We start from the raw sequence: 21,273 nt of genomic DNA on the forward strand, positions 1-21,273 counted from the left end.
ACCGAGTACTTTGAGATGAGAAACTAACATTAGAAGTGAATACTTAGCTTTTTATTAACATAAATAACTGAAACTTTACAGAATTAACATCAGTTCATAGCTATGGCTAAAGTCAGTCTCACTGCCATCATTAGAACACAATATACTGCCCGACAAAGAAAGTGACTCACCCAGAATGGGCGAACCAAACGAAACGGGACTTCACGTTTTGAGAGGGTGTGAGATTTTATTTTAGCGATTACGAAATCGAGTCATATTTACTAAGAATTTAGCAGTATGATCCTACTTATCAGTATGACGTTGCACCTTCTCTGGCCTGAATGCATGTGCTGATACGGCTGGCAAATGTGTCAAAGCCATTGTAGCTTATCCCGAGCCAAGCTGTCCCACGACTGTTAGAACTTGTCATTGATATCCTGGATATTGGCACTGGGGCGAAGTTGACGACCGAGCAGGTCCCACACATGTTCTATCGGGGACAGATCTGGTCATCTTGCTGGCCACAGGAATACCTCAGCTTCACTCAGTTCATAGACTCGCGTTCCCTGTGTGAATGGCCATCGTCCTGTTGAATAACAGCACCACGATACTGTCGTGAATGAGGTAACACGTGAGGACACGGGAGGTCCGTGATTTACTGTTCTGTCGTAGGAGTTCCCCCTCTCGCTACAAGCTGTAAAGTGAAGTCATACGCGATGGCTCCTAACACCATGGTGACAGGAGTAACACCGCTGTCGCTATCCAAAACATTGGAAGTATGCGGCCTCTTTCCGCATCACCGCCATACTTGTCGACGACGGCCACACCGAAAGGCACACAACCGCGATGTATCGCTGAACACAATTCCACGCAACTTATCAGCTATCCACGGCTCACGGTTAATGCAGCATTCCAAACGTAACCGTTTGTGTTGTGGTGTTATTGGCACCCTACGTATCGAACGACTGTGCTAGTCTTTCACCAATGATGCACGATGACAAAGAATGTGGCAGGAAGTCCATTACTTGTTCTCGGATGGCAGGCGCAGATGTGAAGTGGTCATAAGGTTCTTGGTGCACATTACAGGAGTTCTCCCTTGTGGCGGTCAGACGTCGTCGACCAGAACAGGGACGAGTATGCCTGACCTAACGTTCCCATACAGACCAACAATGGATCACTCTCACATCCAATTGCCCCAGGAATCTGGATATTGCACGATTCGACCAGCTAGCCAAATGGAGACCCACAATGAGGCCTCTTTTAAACTTCAACAGGTGCTGAAAATGCTGTCTCAAGTGACTATGCACCGTTTCCTTGTTTTTCACAGCGATCGCTCAATATCGGATGCTGTTCACACCTCTTATACCCTCTAACAGGCCTGGTAACACAAACAACACTAATACACTGTGGGAGCCGTTCTACCTGTCATGAAGAATAGCAACTCTAATTACTCACATACCCGCCGACGATGTGTATGTCTATAAAATTATATTGACATCCGATCATGTCTTCTGAGTGCTTCATATCTTTGTCAAGCAGCGTATATTCATGGAAATAAACTCTGCTCCCCATTGCTTGCACGTGTTGCTTATTCCATGCTTGTACTTTACAATCCCCCAGTAGTCTCCAGACTGTGTTCTTCGACGTGTACATTCCATGCATACATTGTCAGTGACATTTTCTTTCGCTCCATCCACATGATTAAACTCTACTGCTTGAAGAACTCATTGTCGAGAAGCTTTGGCAACTCTTGTTGGTTTGGACAGTACAGTTTTTCATAAGCTTCTATCCACGATAATAAATTGCTTCTAACCAGGAAGTTGGCTGCTAAGACGCTTCTGTCTGTACATTCTTTCTGGGCGCTGCATGCTGCTAACGTCATTCATTAACTTCATGCCGCAAAATTCTTGCAACAAGTAATGTTGTATCTTGGGCAACGAGTCACAAACTATTAACGGTGGTAAACTCCACCGTGGACGCAACACGTCATCCCCCGACGCTCCAGGTGGAAGATACCAGTTTGGTAAAACACTGCACCCTGCTGCATGAAGTATTCCGCGACTGCCTGCTGAGAATCGTCGTTCGACAGGAATCATCGACCTTTCAAGGCCTTTTATTAAGGTACTAATGGCGTGATAATCAGGATTATAGGGCGGGTGCTCGAATGTCTTCTACTTGCATTGGCTTAACGTCTGCGTTACGAAATTTGCGATATGGGGACGTGCGTTATCATGAAGCAGCAGCACCCATTACGCAGTTTTCCCGAACGCTTTGCATTTATTGCACGTCGCAATTCCTCAAGCGTTGCGCAGTACCGTTCCCCAGTTAAGGAGACACTAGGATCCTTGAAATCAACAAGCAATCCCAGATCGATCGGTGTCTTGTGTTGAATCGCGACCAGCATAGAACTTGACGCACCATTTTCGAGAGACATGCTGCCCACACACATTCTTCATTATCCAACGGATGTGTAATGATGTTGGTCCTTCAAGAGACAAGGAAAGGATAACAGCACGTTGGTCCTGTTTGGTTGCATTTGGTTGTAACAACGCTACAGTTCACGTTTCCGCATTTACAGCACACACGTCGGAAAGACACGAATGCCATACGAATCCGCTGGCTACATGTCGGTGTTTATGCACCCACATCGGAGTCGCACTGAATTGTTTATACGCTGCAGCAACGCTCTCAGACGCAAACTATTTTATAGCCCCCTTATGGTAGTCAATGAAACCACATAATTCCATTTTGCTAAATTTTACCGTTATACAGACAAACTGCCTACATGTGTAACTATATAGCACAGGCCCAGTTACGGAGAGGTTAGAGAAATCTATACAATTTCAAATCTGTCTCCGATAATGGTTTTACATCTGTATGTACGCCTATTCTCTTCAAATCACCGTGAGGGTACTTTCTACTGTACCAACTGTTATGGAGCACGGAAAATATAATTATTCATGGGCGCTGAGATTAATCTTGTCTTTGTGATCCCTAAAGGAATTACACGTAGGCGTCTGTAGTATAAACCTAGATTACTCACTATTCTTTGAAGCATCATAACTAGGTGTTCGCGAGAAAGTTGGTATCTGTCTTCAGGTGTCTACCATTTCAGGTTTATCAACATTTGATGCTCTCCCGTTGGTCAAGCAAACATGTGACCATTCACGCTGGCCTTATTATTGTACGTTCAGCATCCCGTGTTCTGTTTGGTGTGGACTCTCAAGCCTGAGCAGTATTCTCGGATGGCTTCCAGGACTGTATTGCAAGCATTATCCTTTGTATTATGATTAGCTTTTCCCATCCTGTCAACGAATCGTACTTTATCACTTTCTTTACCTACGGTTGAACCTACGTGATCGTTCATTTACATATCGCTAGAAATTGTTACACCTAGATATTTTTGAGATCTGACTGATTCCAGTTGTGATTCATAAACATTTTTGCTATCGAATACTAATTTTTGACGTTTTGTGAAGTATGCAATTATTACATTCTTAAACATTTATGAGAATTGTCAGTCATTGTAGGTCTTTGAAATCCTATCAATATCTGACGGAATATTTGCGCATTTCTTTTCTCTGAGTGCTTTATTATAGACACTACTTCATCTACAAAAAGCCTAAGGTTACTATTAATAGTGTTTGCCAGTTTACTGCGAGGGCCTATCATTCCAAAAGTAATGCCTCCGATTTTTTTATTCTGTTCTCAGAATCGGTTGAGGTATTACGTGTCATGTATATTACTCAGTCGGCTTTCCCGCTTTACTGACTCAAGTTGAAACTCTCTGCAGCTAGAGGGGTCCGAATAGTTGCGTGTAACGTGGAGGAGTGAAACGTAACTATGTCGCTGCTTGGAAACAGCATGCTGTAATCGAATTTCTAATCGTGCCTCCAGCTGAAATCATCTGTCAACAATTTCTTTAGAGTTTTGAGCGTGTGGGTGATGGGATCCTAAACAACACTGTGACAGGCGATGAAACCTGGTTTCACTATTTTGACCCCGAAAACAAGAATGGAGCTCCGCCACAAAGTATCACTGACGCCAAAGAAGTTCAAGTTCACGCCGTCAGCAGGGAACTCACGCTCACAGTCTTCTTGGATTCTCAAGGAGTGGTGCATTTGGAATGCATGCCTGAAGGCATCTAAGGCGCTGCAGTCAAGGACTGTGCGGCTGGTCCCGGCGGAGGTTCGAGTCCTCCCTCGGGCATGGATGTGTGTGTTTGTCCTTAGGATAATTTAGGTTAAGTAGTGTGTAAGCTTAGGGACTGATGACCTTAGCAGCTAAGTCCCATAAGATTTCAGACACATTTGAACATTTTTTTAGCCTAAAGGCACCGGTATAAACTCTGCAAGGTACTGCGAGACAGTCACAAAGCTAAAAGCACGAATTCGAATCGTTAGCTCACACAAGCAGCATCCTCTCCTTCAGCATGGCAATGCCGGATCACACACGAGCGCTGTGACATCCGCAACAATACGACGCCTTAGGTTCACTGTCATTGATCATCCTTCACACAGTCTCGATCTCACTCCATCCGATTTTCATCTGTTTCCAAAACTAAAATAATACCTTCGAGGACTTCACTTTGACAGTGATGAAACAGTGCAAACAGAGGTGAGGCTGTGACACCATCAACGAACATATTCCATGTACTCCTATGGCGTAATGAAACGGGACAAAACATTAAGGTTACTTTTTCTTACACTTTGCGAGAAACGGCGTCGGTAACTCGTGTATTCTGTATTAGACGTTTGCAGCAAAAACTATGAACTAAATGGTGTCAAAGACTGAATTAAATGCTTGAGAGACATAAAAGTAACTGTTGATGATATTCAGAGTTCTGGTTGACTGTCATCAAGCGTAATGGCAGACAAGTGTGACAAAAACTGGCACAACATCGGCAACTGTGAGAAATGAGGATTCTATTACATTACTGAATTTTATTGGCATTTGACGAAACTACCAAGCAGCCAGAGCCATATTACATTAGCGGTATATATCATGTTTACAATAAATTTACGTTAGAATGTAGTGCCTGATAATTATATGTGTTGCAAGATGGCTGTATACTCTCTGACGATCCCTGCCAAGATTTCACATGCGATTCATAACAACAGATCTCTTTCAGTGCGGGTTACAATGTCTTGGAAAGTCAGTGATATTTTCTAAATTTTAGTATTTTATAATGTGGGGATAGCTGTGATAGTGGAAAATTGGTTTCTGCGTGTTCTTATCCTTTGACAAAGCTAGTTTGTGATCATCATACCATTGAACCGAAAAGAGTACATGATCTAAATGACCTTCTGAGGTTGATACTCACGATCGAGGCCCATCTGTGGTGGTGGTTAGGGAATTTCTGTCATGTTAGATATCCTGTACTACATGTCCAGGCTGTATTCCGAGGATTAGCGCCGCGCGGGATTAGCCGAGCGGTCTGAGGCGCTGCAGTTAAGGACTCTTCCGCTGGTCCTGGAGGAGGTTCGAGTCCTCCCTTGGGCATGGATGTGTGTGTCTGTCCTTCGGATAATTTAGGTTAAGTAGTGTGTAAGCTTAGGGTCAAATGGGGGTCAAATGGCTCTGAGAACTATGGGACTAAACTTCTGAGGTCATCAGTCCCCTAGAACTTAGAACTACTTAAACCTAACTAACCTAAGGACATCACACACATCCCTGCCCGAGGCAGGATTCGAACCTGCGACCGTAGCGATCGCGCAGCCCCAGACTGTAGCGCCTAGAACCGCTCGGCCACTCCGGCCGGCTGTAAGCTTAAGGACTGATGACCTTAGCAGCTAAGTCCCATAAGATTTCACACACATTTGAATATTCCGAGGATTAGCAAAGGGAGTATTTACGCCACCATTCGTAGAGAATTCGATATAGGAAGATCTTTTACTGATTTGATTAACGACCGAAGGGCAATGTAATGGAAATCGCACAGTCATTGAAATAAATGTTTTTCAATTTAGAGTAAGAATGCATGTTTCAAATTCGTTTTACATTTGCAACAACAATGTGTATAATGCAATTTACAAAAATCTAAAAAATTAACAGTCGGAAATAGCCCTCAAATGTGCAAATCTTCAAATGTGTGTGAAATCTTATGGGACTTAACTGCTACGGTCATCAGTCCCTAAGCTTACTCACTACTTAACCTAAATTATCCTAAGGACAAACACACACACACCCATGCCCGAGGGAGGACTCGAACCTCCACCAGTACCAGCCGCACAGTCCATGACTGCGGCAGGCCTTAAATGTTGTTGCTGTCTTATCGAAAGTAGACATAATGAAAACCATGGCTGTAGTATAGTACCTAAAGTTCCGACTGGTTGCAGTTTTAAATTGTAAACCTTATAATCATACTTAAGTGATGCGTTGTTTAATAACAACAATTAGGTCACAAAAATGATTTTACAAGCGATAATACTGACAGGCTTGCACCATGGAAGAAGTGCGAAGAACGGCTGATGGCGACACCAGGAAACGTGGAAAACATGGAACTCCTAAACCCACACCGCTCAACCACTACATTGCTGAATCGGATACCTAAACAGGTTAAATTTTAGTTTATGAATAATGCATTATTTCTTGCATGTCATACAATGCTCAGCGGACTCTCATCCCCCGCCCGCCACCCGAAAAGCGTCGCATTTTAATGCTAGCATAACCTGTCATCATATCTAAAAGCGACTGGGGACATAATTAATAATTAGCAATTTAATTAATATGAGGTCCTCACAGTGCTCATATTTAACCTTCACATGATACTTGTGCCACTGCATCCGATGGCCCAATGTATTCTTTTCCTCACTGGTCCTCACTTTTCCTCAGTGGTGCTGGGAGCGCCCAGGCAGATCTGTTGCGCAGTGTAGCCTACTCGCCGGCAGTGAGCGCTTGGCGGTCGGCGTGTTGCAGGTACGCGGGAGCAGGCGTACGTATACGCGCTGTCGTCGGCGGCGGTGGCGCACGCGGTGGCTCGCGCATGCGCGGCGGGCACCCTGCGCCAGTGCGGCTGCGCGCTGCCGCCTCGAGACCCGCCCAACGGCAACTTCAAGTGGGGCGGCTGCGGCGACAACCTCAAGTGGGGGCTCAGCTTCGCCCGCCGCTTCACCGACCCGCCGGAGAGGCGCAGCGCCAAGGAGAAACCAAAGTAAGCACATCCTCCTCGTTCCCATCTTAATACATTTTTAAAAATCCAAATAAGTTGATAATCAATATGTATTATAAAAGTAAGTGTACAATGTGTGTGCCAGTAAAACTCATAATCGAGTCCCATTACCATCAAGGGAATTATATAGTGTGGTAGACTGTATCCGTCATCAATGAAGAAAGTTGCCGTTTTTACCTGAAGCGCGTGCATTTGAAGATATAAAGGCTAGGAAGTTTCGTCCTTTAGAAATTTATAGCCGGCCCGTGTGGCGAAGCGCTTCTAGGCGCTTCAGTCTGGAACCGCGCGACCGCTTCGGTCGCAGGTTCGAATCCTGCCTCGGGCATGGATGTGTATGTTGTCCTTAGGTTAGTTAGGATTAAGCAGTTCTAAGTTCTAGGGGTCTGATGACCTACATCTACATTTATACTCCGCAAGCCACCCAACGGTGTGTGGCGGAGGGACCTCAGATGTTAAGCCCCATTGTGCTCAGAGCCATTTGATTCTTTTTTTTTTTTTAGAAATTTATAGAATATTTGAGGGTTTCGAAAACATTTCAGAACATTCAAGAGCATTCGAGAGTATTCCCCAACATTCCAGAATGTTATGGAATGTTACACAATGATCCAGGATGTTCTGGAATGTTTGGGGATAGTCTGGAACATTCGAGAAGATTCCAGAATGTTCGGGAACAGCCCGGAACATCTCAGATCATTGTGGAACATTCCAGAATTCTCTCGAATGTTGTGGAATGTTCTGGAACATTGTGGACCATTCGAAGACTTTTTGGCATGTTCTGGAATTCGCCACTGCTGGGGCTACCCATTGGTAAAGACCTGTCGCTGGTTCGGACGTCAGTTTCTTATGAGTGACGAAGGAGGAACGAAAAGTAGTGCAGTGAGTGAATAAAATAAATAGTGATGTGAAAGTGTGAAAGTGATACAGTGTTTGAATGTAAATAAAAAATAAAGTGTATAAAGTGTCATTAGTGTATTTGCTAGTAAAAAGTTGATTCGATTTATTTTTTCGATAACTCCCAAACGTAAAAGGGGAGGAGATCTTACCAGTTCTGAAGCAAAGCGGCGAAAGCTAGAAGAACAGCGAAGAAGCGAAACAGACGAAGAGCGCGAAGCACGTTAAGTTCCCAACGAACGAGAATGAGCACTGTGAGAAGCAGACAAACCCAAGAACAACGAGAGAGGCAGTTTTCACGTTGTGGTTGATATAGAAGCAAGACTGAAGAAAAATCGAGCCACGTTCTTAGGTTTTGTCGACCTGGATAAAGTGTCCGATAAACTTAAATGGTCCAAGATGTCTGTAATTCTGAGAAAACTAGGCGTACGTTATACGGAAAGAATGATAATATACACACATCAAAGAAAGTTTTGCATCATCCAAGTGAGCTCCTGAAGATAGACGTTGACTGTGAATACTGTATCACATACGCAGTCTCTTTGACTGTTCAGAGATGTCATTAAACCCACCCAAAGATGTAAACAACGACGCATGAACAGCGTCTATTGGAAGGAGGGGGTCCGACCGCTGATCAGTTCCAGAAAGGAGGTACACGGACCGTGTTGTCTGTAGTTAAACCATGCCTAGACGGTCAATGCCGTGGTTCCATCGCGTCTGCATCGTTATTTTGTGTCAGTAAGGGCTCCCAACGAGAGAAGTGTCCAGGCGCCTCGGAGCGAACCAAAGCGATGTTGTTCGGATGTGGAGGAGATACAGAGAGACAGGAACTGTCGATTACATGCCTCTCTCGGGCCGCCCAAGGGCTGGGGTACTACTGCAGTGGATGACCGCTACCTACGGATTATGGCTTGGAGGAACCCTGACAGCTACGCCACCAGTTTGAATAAAGCTTTTCGTGCAGCTACAGGACATCGCGTTACGACTCAAACTGTGCACAATAGGCTGCATGATGCGCAACTTCACTCCCGACGTCTATGGCGAGGTCCATCTTTGCAACCACGATACCATGCACCGCTGTACAGATGGGCCCAACAACATGCCGAATGGACGGCTCAGGATTGGCATCACGTTCTCTTCACCGATGAGTGTCGCATTTGCCTTCAATCAGACAATCGTCGCAATGGGTTTGGAGGCAACCCGGTCAGACTGAACGCCTTAGACACACTGTCCAGCGATTGCAGCAAGGTGGAGGTTCCCTGCTGTTTTGGGTTGGCGTTATGTGGGGCCGAAGACCGCCACTGGTGGTCATGGAAGGCGCCGTAACGGCTGTACGATACGTGAATGCTAACCTCCGTCTGCTAGTGCAACCATATCGGCAGCATATTGGCTAGGCATTCGTCTTCATGGGCGACAATTCGCGCCCCCATCGTGCACATCTTGTGAATGTCTTCCTTCAGGGTAACGACATCGCTCGACTAGAGTGGCCAGCATGTTCTCCAGACATGAACCCTAACGCACATACCTGGGATAGATTGAAAAAAGCTGTTTATGGACGACATGACCCACCAGCCACTCTGAGGGATCTACGCCGAATCGCCGTTGAGGAGTGGGACAATTTGGACTAACAGTGCCTTGATGAACTTATGGATAGTGTGACGAATACAGGCACGCATCAATGCAAGAGGACGTGCTACTGGGTATTAGAGGTACCGGTGTGTACGGCAATGTGGACCAGCAACCTCTGAAGATCTCCCTGTATGGTGATACAAGATACGTCTGGTTTTCATGAACAATTAAAAGGGCGGAAATGATTATGTTGATCTCTATCCCAATTTTCTGTACAGGTTCCGGAGTCTCGGGACCAAGGTGATTTCAAACCTTTTTTTTTATGTGTGTACAATAAGTACAAGAAAGAAGAGGGAACTATAAGACTGGAACAACGAGAACAAAGTGCTTGGATTAAAGAGGGTATAAGACAGGAATGTAGTCTTTCTACCCTAGTTTTCAACCTGCACGTCGAAGAGGCAATGACGGAAAGAAAATAGAGCTTGAAGATTGGGATTAAAGTTTAAGATGAAAGGATATCAGTGACAAAATTCGCTGATGACATTGCATCGTCAGTGAAAAAGAAGAATTACAGGATGCATTGAATGGAGTGAGCAGTCTAATGACTATAGAATATAGAAAAAGAGGGCATTCCTGGCCAAGAGAGGTCTACTAGTATCAAACATTAGGCCTTAATTTGAGGAAGCAAAGCACCGTATGGTTGTGAAACATGGAATGTGGGAAAACCGGAACAGAAGAAAACTGAAGCATTTGAGATGTGGTGCAACAGAAAAATATTGAAAATTAAGTGGAGTGATAAGCTAAGAAATGAGGAGGTTCTCCATAGAATGGGCGAGGAAAGAATACACACTGATGAGGCAAAACATTATGACCACATACTTAGTAGCTTGGAACGAAATACATCACTGATTCTGCATTTCATGGGTCCGACAGTTTGTTGGTAGGTTTGTGGAGGTATGTGGCATTAGATGTCTACCCATAGGTTATGTAATTTGCATAAATAACGGTCCGCTGATTTGCTTTCTCGTTGATGGCGTCAGAAGGAAGAAAGGAAGGACGATTGTGTTTAACGTCCCGTCGACATCGAGGTCATTAGACACAGAACTGATGACATTGCTATCGTCAATGAAAGTGAAGAATTACAGGATGGGTTGAATGGAGTCATGGACGGGGAAGGAAATCGGCCGTGCCCTTTCAAAGGAACCATCCGACATCTGCCTAGAGCGATTTAGAGAAATCAAGGAAAACGTAAATCTGGATAGCCGGACGCGGGTTTGAACCGTCATCCTCCCGAATGTGAGCCCAGTGTGGTAACAACAGCGTCACCTCGCTCGGTAATGGCGCCCGGCAAAGACACAGATGGGTTCCACAGGATTTACATCAAGCGAATTTGGTCGTCGAGACATCAACGTCGGTTCACTATAATGCCCCTCAAACCGCTGTAGCACGGTTCTGGCTCCGACACACGGACGATTATACTGCTGAAAGATGACGCCGCCGTCGGGGAGGACATTAAGCATGAAGGGATGCAGGTAGTTCGCAGCTGGCAAAGTGTCTTCGATCACTACCACAGCTCCCAAGCAAGCGTAGGAGAACGTCTCCCACAACATAATATTGCTCCCACCAGCCTGTGTCCGTGGCGCAAGTTTCGAGCGGCCTTTCACCTCGACGATGGCATTCGTGGAGACGATCGTCGACTTAATGTAGAAAAATGTTATTCATCCGACACGTTTCCATTGATCGACGGTCGATTCCCGATGGTCCCGGGCCTACTGAAATCGTAATCGACGATGTCGTTGCATCAACATGTGAACCCGTAGGGTTGGTCCGCTGTGGAGCTCCATGTTCAACAATTTACGATGAACGGTGTGTTCTGAAATAGTTGTGCGTGCACCAGCGCTGTGGTCTTTCGGTAGAGATATGCAGATCATTATCTACCCCGACTTTACAGAGCCGACGACGCAAGGAATACGAAAGTTATTTGTTTCTGAAATATGTTTAGGGGGATTTCTGCCTATTTTAGAGTAGTCCTATCTCAAATTGGGATGGCAAAATAAAACTGGCCTGCAAAATGTATCATTCGCCTTAAGATAGGTTACATCATCTACCGTGTGTGTAAGTTATAAGTTGGGTTGCCTATCTTAAGGTGCAACAACAATTATTTTACCCTCCCTGTGTAAGAGTATGGAACACTTTTTTCGAACATCCTGCTCATTATTGTGCTTCTGTGGTAAAATGACGATTGTTTAAGCGAGTTTTATCGTCCTGCTGTGACCGAGGTAAATGTGACCTGGTTGACGCTAGGACTGATAGCTTTATGTTCTACACACTGATCTAAAAGACTCGGACACAAGTGAAGGGCGAAAAACTTCGTCTTCTGTATGTTTTGTAGATGGGATGTACAAGATACGGCCAACTGAAAAGAAGTCCTCCAGCGCAGCGGCGCAAATTCAGTGGAAATTTTGGAAATTCGTGGTAAGGTCTTATGGGACCAAACTGCTGAGGTCATCGGTCCCTAAGCCTACTCATTACTTAATCTAATTTAAACTAACTTACGCTAAGGGCAACACACACACCCATGCTCACGGGAGGACTCGAACTTCCGACGGGAAGAGCCGCACGGACCGTGACAAGACGTCCGTAGACCGCGCAGACCGTGTCTAGGCGCTAACGTCAGTGGGTGAATATGTTTGCCGACATATGGCATTGTGGTATTCCCAACTGCACAAACTAAACTAAAAGTTCTCAGCAGTTTTATCATTTCTGAAGAGTTGTTTCCGCAGTTTATTGCATGATGGAGTGTTCCCGATCAGCACAAAGAAACTTTATCCAATTTCTTCACATAGAAGGGGAGCGCGTTTCACAAATTTCTCTCAGGATGAAGGAGGTGTGCAGGTAACAGTGTCTCCCTCGGTGCAAAATATTCAGTTGGTGCCAGCGTTATGAGGCGGGATATGTAAATATCAAGGACACGCCAGGCGCTGGGTAGACGCACATTGTCACCACCATTTCCACGATTGCGGCTGTGGAGGAGCTTGTAATGGGACACCCTTTTCTAACATAACGTTTTTTTATAGAAAACGTCGACACCAAGTAACTTGTATAGACGAACATTATCTCAACTGTTTCACTAAAAGAATTTCATATGATTACATATATGATATATATTTCAGACTAAAATGTATAAAAAGAAATTAATTTGTTACACTCTTCATGTATGGTTAAAATTTCTCTTTTTCTAGTAATATTTGAAATTACGAAATATGCAGCATACTTAAAATTCATGTTGTTAATTGCTCAATCAAACGCTAATTACTAAATTTACTTCTGGATTCATTTATAAAATAATGTTATTTCTTGGTGATGGTTCTTCTTTTGTCAAGGAAGCATGTAAACTCTTTTGCTTTGTAAACTCTTTGGAATATTGTGTGTATCGCAGAATATAGGAAGTAGTGGGCATGCCTCGTATGGCAGCAGACGTAATTCTAATCTTGTCAATAACAATGTGAATTTGAGTTCTGAAGTGGAAACTAATAGCCGGTGTGATATAGAAGAATGGGATAAAATAAAAGAAAGTCATAGCAACAAAAGAATTTCATAAATTATTCAGATCAACAAGAACCTACTAAGTCAAAATTTCAGCCTCAAGGATGTTCCCCTAGACGCGAGAACTGCAGCCAACCACAAGAAGAGAAAATGAAGATAACTAAACAGTTTTTATTTTGTATAACTTACGGCTCTAGAAGCTTTAGAAACTTTTAGAGACAGAGAAATATAATGGTGACGTGTGGAAGGGTTAAGATTACAAGCTCATACAGGGGAATCGTCGGCTCATCACATGTAGCATTGCTGTTGAATTGTAGATAATCAAAGAAACTATGCGCCACGTAATCCACGAGAAGCTTCGTTGTGGCAAAGTTCATGCACAGTGGGTGCCAAAACTGCATTCAGAGGATCAGATGGCAAAGAGAATGGATCTTTGCCTGACCCGTCTGTTGAGCAAGAAACGAATTTCATTGCTAAGATTGTGGTACGTGATGAAATATGGTGCCATCATTTCCGACCCTGCCTCCAAACGGATGAGCATGGAGTGGATACAAAATAAAAAAATTGAAGACGAAAAAGAAGAACAAACTTATTGTGCTCCGAAGGCCGGAATAGCGATGCTCAGCTTTTTTTCGACGACGAAGGACCTCTATTCATCGACTGGCTACCAAAGGGTGCAACAGATAACGCTGAGCAGTAGTGCAACACGTTGCTGAGGCTCAAACTGGCCATCAAGAACAAGCGCAGGGGCAAGCTCTCGAACTGGATAATGCTTGTCCAGGACAACGTTAAGCCACATGTGGCCAAGAAGACCGTCAAGCTCCTTCAAGAATTTCGATGAGATTTCCTACAACATCCTCGTTATAGTCCCGAATCTCTGCGTGTGACCCGCATATCATCGACCGCTTAAAACAATCTCTGAAAGGTCAGAGGATCACCGGTTGCAAGGAAGTTCAAGACTCCATGGAAACTAGATCCTTCAGGAACTCAGGAGTTTCTGCACCGAAGACATCCTCTGCCTTCCTGCACGGTTGGATTGACGTATCTATGTCAATGTCAGTCGTGTATAGCAGTACAGTTTCACACGAAATGTAATTATAATATCGTTATTAAAATTCCTTTACGTATAACTGTATTGGGCACACCTTATATGAATTAGAGAGTACTCCTAGATACCATTCATTCTTACGAATTTTACACATAGAACGTTAGTTATCACTGTGATTTCATAGCATGACAACTAACATTTTGGTGACAGCCTACATAGAATATGGCTGTTAAGACTTCCGTGTTACTTTCCATGGCACCTTTCGCTTATTCTTGGACCAGGTAGAAACTCACTGACAAAAATCAAACCAAGTGACTGTTCATCTGGAGCAAGAACTACGTGCATCACACGACCCGTGTCGCCCATTTTTTAACCCTTAAGCATAATTTCCACGAACTTTTCCAATTACATTGTATTTTATTTCTTTCAACCTTTAAAAATTTTAATGGCACCCCGTCATGTATTCCTGTTCAAGACAAACGTTTGCCTAAGAAAGGTACGTTTCATCATCATATATGGTATGAGGGCATAACACAACCTTCTTTCGGTCCAAAATGTACCTGCAGAAGCTTTGTGAGACTCTACTAACACTTGTATTATCCATTTCGCATATGGTGTCCTACAATTCAACCTCTCGGTAAACAATAGGTGCGAAAGTTGTTCAGCACTCTGAAGAAATTCATATCGATATAAGCATTTGTGGAGTGACGACTTTCGAGAACTTATTCACACACCCAGATAGGATTCTTCCTGAAGGTTACATCTGCTATTCTTCTCCTGGATATGTGCGCATGTACGGCCTACTCTAAATATAGTTTACCTTAAATTATTGCTGAACGCTTATAAGTCTTTCAACTCCGATAACGAATTTAGGACACGTTGTGCTCTTCCGCGTTAAGAAATGGAAATGTAATCACTGGTCATAATTCAGATGCAATGGTTTTGTATTTTTTCGCACTTAATTTATAAGGAGAAATCTGCAGGAGGGTGAGGTATATTTGCTAGTTGTGCTTCGAAGACTCTCTACCAAATTACAGTGCACTCATTGGAGACTGCCATATTTTCTCGCAAGTTAACACTTTCTTTTATAAAACATCTCTCAACAAAAAGCTATATATTAACTCGTTACAACAGCAGTATTTTCGGGCAGTACGAATTACAGCGGTATTCCATTCTTACTGCTCCATTACATTTTCAATCCCATAATCTTTCAGTTCTAAGACGTTCTCCACATACATCCTTGTATCCTGACATATTCTTCTCTCTTCTCTCTCTCCCCTCTCACTATCCCTTCCGTTCTCTCCCTCTCTCACTGTTCCTCCCCAGCCTACTGCACTCCTCCCTCTCTCTTTTTCTTTAAGTCACTCATATTGGTTTATTCCTTCCCTCTCCCTGTCGCTCTGTCCTGCTGTATCACCACCCAGTCTCTCACTTTATTCTTCATCTTCCTCCCCCCCTCCCCATCTTTCTCTTTTTCTCACTTTCAACTGCAACCCAACATCATTTACTTGTGTTTAGTCATGCTCTGACATAAATATTGTCACCTAATTATTTTTGCATAAATATTTGTGCATACTATCATGGGAGACAAAAGCAGATTGGTTATGAATTTAACTCCATTTTTGATACTCTTGTTTTGTCTGTCCTCTCTGGCGTAGTCTCGTGGGGCCTTTGAAATTTTGCGTGGCGGTGAGTATAAACCTCTTGAATCTATCGATTCCATATTCACATGACAGCCATGTGAACCTGCCCAATATAGCGGAACGATAAACCGCACCTTTGATAGGCTATGATCCTGCTACCGTCTGCGCAGGATACAGTGGTCAATGCGCAATGACCAATTTTCGTCCAAAGCAATGAGCGATTTCGTTGCTATGTTCGAAAGGGGAGGCCGACAACGCTTTCTAGCTTTCGGCCGGTCGGCGACGACAGAATATAGGCACACGCCCTGTAATCTTTCTCAAACGTTTTTACAGGAACTATACGGTAAAAAATTCTCATTTATGCGTTACTTATAGCTCAATATGTCAGCTTTATTATTAGATGTGCACCATTTCATTAATGTTCACAATTATTGTGATATTTGGATTTAAGTAAGGCACTGTCCGAAATTCGAAAAAGTTTGCAAAGAAAAATAGGGGTCGGTATGATTTTTACATTTGGTGCATAATACATAATATGTTGCTACGTACGAAATTCGTCTAAGATATTGAATTTTTCTTTAGACTTGGATGGAGGTCGTCTCTATTTGTCACATCCCAAGAAAATTGATCTGATGTGGCTCACTCATTTGCGACCGCCCGCGCCAGTGGTAAAGACAGAATGAAATATCCACAACACTTGTCATATTTCATGAACGGTCTGAGATATCGAAAGAAATTTCGGCAAATGATAGCATAAAAAATTTATCCATATGTTTATTATGCAAAATTTCATTATCTAACGTATTATTCCACTAACTACCGACTTTTTCGATGAAAGTAATTTTTAAGGGGCATAGATACCTGGTGAAACGAGAAATGCTGCGTGTTTCTGGAAAAACATAAGTGAATGCATTACACGTTTATTTTTGTACTGAGGATGTGCTTCTTCATAAGCTGTTGACCTCACCTTTCCTCAGCTCGTCCCTTAATGAAACACTGTTTCGGAATTATCTCGCAACTGCGTTTGCACAACATATTAGTGATACGACATTTTCTAAACCCGCTTGTTTTGGCAAAAGAAGTAAAATTTAACATGCCAACAAGAGAAATGAATGTGTTACTCAAAATTCGCCACTCATGACGCTTCTCTGAAAACTAAAAATGGTTAACAAGCCAGGGGAAACTAAATCGCTGCTTTTGTTGCATTTTCAGCGGAATGCTACGTCTACATCTACATCGTTACTCTGCAATTCACACTGGCAGAGGGTTCATCGAACCATTTTCATACTACTTCTCTACCATTCCACACTCGAATGGCAGGTGGAAAAAGGAACACGTAAATCTTTCCGTTCGTGCTCTGATTTCTCTTATTTTATTATGATATTTTTCGATACTAACCAAAGCAGAGATGAGAGTAGCTCTCTTTGTAGGATCACCATGCAAGTGTGCATGCGGAGGGCTCCACTTAACGTCTACAAAAAATGTGAGTGTAGGATTCAGTTTAGAACGGCGCTACCTCTCCAGTGCTCGACATTTCCGTTACAGCGCCTATTCACAATCCCCACCGAGCGAGGTGGCGCAGTGGTTAGCACGCTAGACTCGCATTCGGGAGGACGACGGTTCAAGCCCGCGTCCGGCCATCCTCACTCAAGTTTTGATTTCCCTAAATCGCGTCTGACAAATGCTGGGATGGTTCCTTTCAAAGGGCATGGCCGACTTCCTTCCATATCCTTCTCTTATCCAATGGGACCGACGACCTCGCCGTTCGGTCCCCTCCCACAACTCAACCAACCAACCAACTACAACCCCCACCAATACCGCTCTCTCTACACCTGCCCTGCCGACTGCGCATTCTACTTCGAATTTCAGCATGTTGGAAGACTTTTCTCCTTCTTACATCGATATTCTTAGAAACAGTCAGCCTTCAAGTACGTTTCCCGAGTGAAAACCCAGCCGTGTAATGTTTCCTTTTACACAGAATATAAAAAACGTTCATCCCACCTGGTTTATGCAGTTGCGATGAAATGTTTATCATTTGCATATCCAGGCAGGTAGTACACCAGTATGATGTTTGTTCCACGCTGGCTTCATGGTTTTGCAGTTTTAATGCTCACCAGTGTGTCACTGGTTCAAAAATGGTTCAAATGGCTCTGAGCACTATGGGACTTAACTTCTGAGGTCATCAGTCCCCTAGAACTTAGAACTACTTAAACCTAACTAACCTACAGACATCACACACATCCATGACCGAGGCAGGATTCGAACCTGCGACCGTAGCGGTCGCGCGGTTCCAGACTGTAGCGGCTAGAACCGCTCGGCCACTCCGGCCGGCTGTGTCATTGGCTAGTGTAGTTGTCAGTGGTCCGAGATTGTGGTTTGCACGCGTTTGTGTTGCAGGAGCCGCAGCACCGTCGCACCAGTGCCAGCGAGTAGCGGCAGCGGCGGCAGCGGCCGGCTGCGTGGGCGTGTCCGGAGGCAGTTGGCCGCCGTCAACCTGCACAACAACCGCGCGGGCCGGCTGGTACGTCGTCCGGGCCTTGATCTCCACGCCTACAACAATCGACAGATTGAACAGTATTCCGCGCCCGCACGCGGGAACGCACTTGTTAACATTTCCAAAGCTTTCTGTGGGGCTACAGCTTTAAGGATCACTGAGGATCAATCACTCCCCATTTGATACGTCCCCAAAGGGCACATCATTCGTTTCCTACCTCAACGAGGGCTGCTAGCTGACCTTTCAATTTCGAGAGCACAATGTAGCTCCACATTTGTTTCGGCCTTTTAGCCAATCAGATTCTGGAACAGAATTTGAGGAGCCTAAAGAACTGGTCACTTTCTTATCCTGCTAATAGTACTGTTTTGGAAACAGTCGCTTTCTGTCACGGCTTTTCAAAACTTTATTACCAACAAGTTCCAGGAAACGCCTGCATTCATGGGAAACTTTCTATCTTTACCCATGTAAGTCTCGAATTTTATTTCTTTGTCTATGACATTAATCAATTTTTATGTTACTACAGTAGGTTGAAAATTGCTTCAGCAGAAATAAAACCGCGCCAACGGCAGTGGTAATACCAGTTCCCATCAGATCACTGGAGTTAAGCGCTATCAAGCTTGCCTAGAACTTGGATGGGTGACCGTCCACGTCAGTGCTGTTGGCAAGCAGGGTGCACTCAGCCCTTGCAAGGTCTATTGAGGAGCTACTTGATTGAGAAGTAGCTGTTCCAGATACGAAAACTGACAATGTCTGGGACAGTAGTATTCTGACCACATGACCCTCCATAACCGCATCAAATGACGCCTATCAGTTGAGGATGACACGGCGATCGGTCGGTACCATTGGGCCTACCGAGGCCTGTTCTACGGAGTTTAGTTCAGAGTCCCGTCACGTCACAATGGTATCAAAGGCAGGAAGTGCTATCGTTCTGGCTACAGACAGTCCATCGAGTCCCACTGACCAACTTTTCGGCCTTAGCCAAAGGCGTCATCGAGATGCATTATAGAGAGGTCATTGGGTCAGCATGTTGCTTTTCAGCTGTTGTCAGGCTATTAGATTGGTACCGCTGCCGCTTGGTCAGGTAGCTGCTCAACTGGCACCACGAGGCTGATTGCACCTCATCCCAGTCCTCCCACCAAGGAAACGTCCCTTGTAGTACTGGGAAACGAATACATGTCCCTCACATGGCACACAGCCACGGTGACCATTGAGCTACGGAGGCGGAGTTCATTGTGGTATGGCCATCAATTCTATCATTGGCACATAAAAACACGTTACATTGAGAGCACTTCGAATGTGAGAGCACTTTGAATGAGCCTGATTGTATTGTAAATAGCACAGTAGACCACCTCCACAGTCGAACGGTTAGCGTCGCTGTCTTCAGCGTGTAAGGATCCGAGATCCATTCTAGGTACCAACCCATTATTTCTGAGGTAAAAAGGTCTGGTACAGGATCCAATCACCTCTCGTAGGGCCAAATGAAGGACTGCTTGAGTAGAAGCAGCGAAGTCATCAGGATTCATCTACTGGCGACTTGCTGATCACATGTCCCATGGTCATAGTTCAGTCCTAGTATTTCCTTGTAGGCAGCAGTCGGACAGTCGAAACAGGTGCAAAACCTAATCCCTGGAGGATGTTTACGTTTAAACTACACAGTTTTCACATCTCTCACTACTAGCAATGAAATCTGGCCATGAGCTCCAAATTTTGGGTTAGAATTTCATTTGAAAGTGAAAATCACTTCTTTCTTCTTTTGCTCTGAAAAGAGTTGGGAAATGTTTTTTAACATCACTTCCATCTTAAAATTGAATTTCTTCAACTTCTGGAGAATAAGCAGAACTATCCTGTTGATGATTGATATATGACATGCCGTTACTTTTCGTTTGTTTGGTCTGAAAATTGTTGACTTGCAATTCTTCAAGGACGTGTTTTACTTCAGAATCACATTTTTCCTCGTATGTTGTACCAATATCAGAGCGAAAAATCCTCCTGGAATAACTCCAGTCTCTCCAGTTTTCTAAATATCTTCAATATTTTATTCTTCTAAGCAATTATTAGCATAAACAGACTTATCACGAAATGAGGAAAAAATATGAAGACCAAATAATCACAGAACTCAAAATCAATCACAGACTCATCCACTTCCAGCTACACGCAACCAACGAGCGCGTGGACTGCGCGCACTGAGTTTCGAGCCGCTCTGGAACCAGAAATACCACATCTGTGGGAGTTCTGTACGATTCAATAAGGTACCAGACTAAGAATGAAGTGGGAGTCGATCCCGTCAGGCCTCAGTGATAGATAACATTATATGCTCTTTTTCAGGCGGGTCAGAACTCCTGCCAGACCATGAAGGGTGAAACTTCCCCTTTGTATGTAAAGAATGACAGTGCTGGAAAAACTTTTACGTTATTTGATTTTCAAACAGCTGAGCAAAACTGAACGTACTCAGACAGTTCTCTCTTTACTTATTCTGATCATCACTAAACTGACACACAATATTTTTAGCGCAACGCAATCTGACTTTCAATAATCCCTACAAAAGAATGGCCCTGACTAACAGTAAACTATACCTTTCACGAATCACTTACCTCACAAAAATCCTCGTTACCCGAACTACTGCAATACAGCAAGCGCCAATACTGCCAGCTAAATAAAAGATTCTAACTACTGGAGGCACTAACTACTGATAGGCACAGTTAGCAAATGAAAGATTTTGATAGAGAACAAACAATGTATTTACCTTAATAGTGTTTAAAAGTCATTATATATATATATATATATATATATATATATATATATATATATAAAAAAATCAGTTCATGACATCCAGTCTTACAAATTTCCTTTCCCTGACGGACACACGTCCAGATCGTCCGCTCATAGTAACGTCTTAAAACTCTGGCATCTCTCTCCCCACATCCACCACTGC

General features: G+C 43.9%; 1 protein-coding gene across 1 annotated transcript in view; it reads left to right on the top strand.

The window, feature by feature from the left end:
- LOC126455951 (protein Wnt-11b-2-like) overlaps positions 1–21,273 on the top strand; it is a 278,412-nt gene that overhangs the window by 139,932 nt on the left and 117,207 nt on the right. Inside the window, exons 4-5 of the mRNA XM_050091708.1 lie at positions 6,898–7,132; positions 18,245–18,368. Coding sequence (XP_049947665.1) covers positions 6,898–7,132; positions 18,245–18,368 — 359 coding nt within the window. The remainder of the gene's footprint in view (positions 1–6,897; positions 7,133–18,244; positions 18,369–21,273) is intronic.

The sequence above is a fragment of the Schistocerca serialis genome, chromosome 2 (genome assembly GCF_023864345.2).
Source record: "Schistocerca serialis cubense isolate TAMUIC-IGC-003099 chromosome 2, iqSchSeri2.2, whole genome shotgun sequence".
Taxonomy (NCBI): Eukaryota; Metazoa; Arthropoda; class Insecta; order Orthoptera; family Acrididae; genus Schistocerca; species Schistocerca serialis.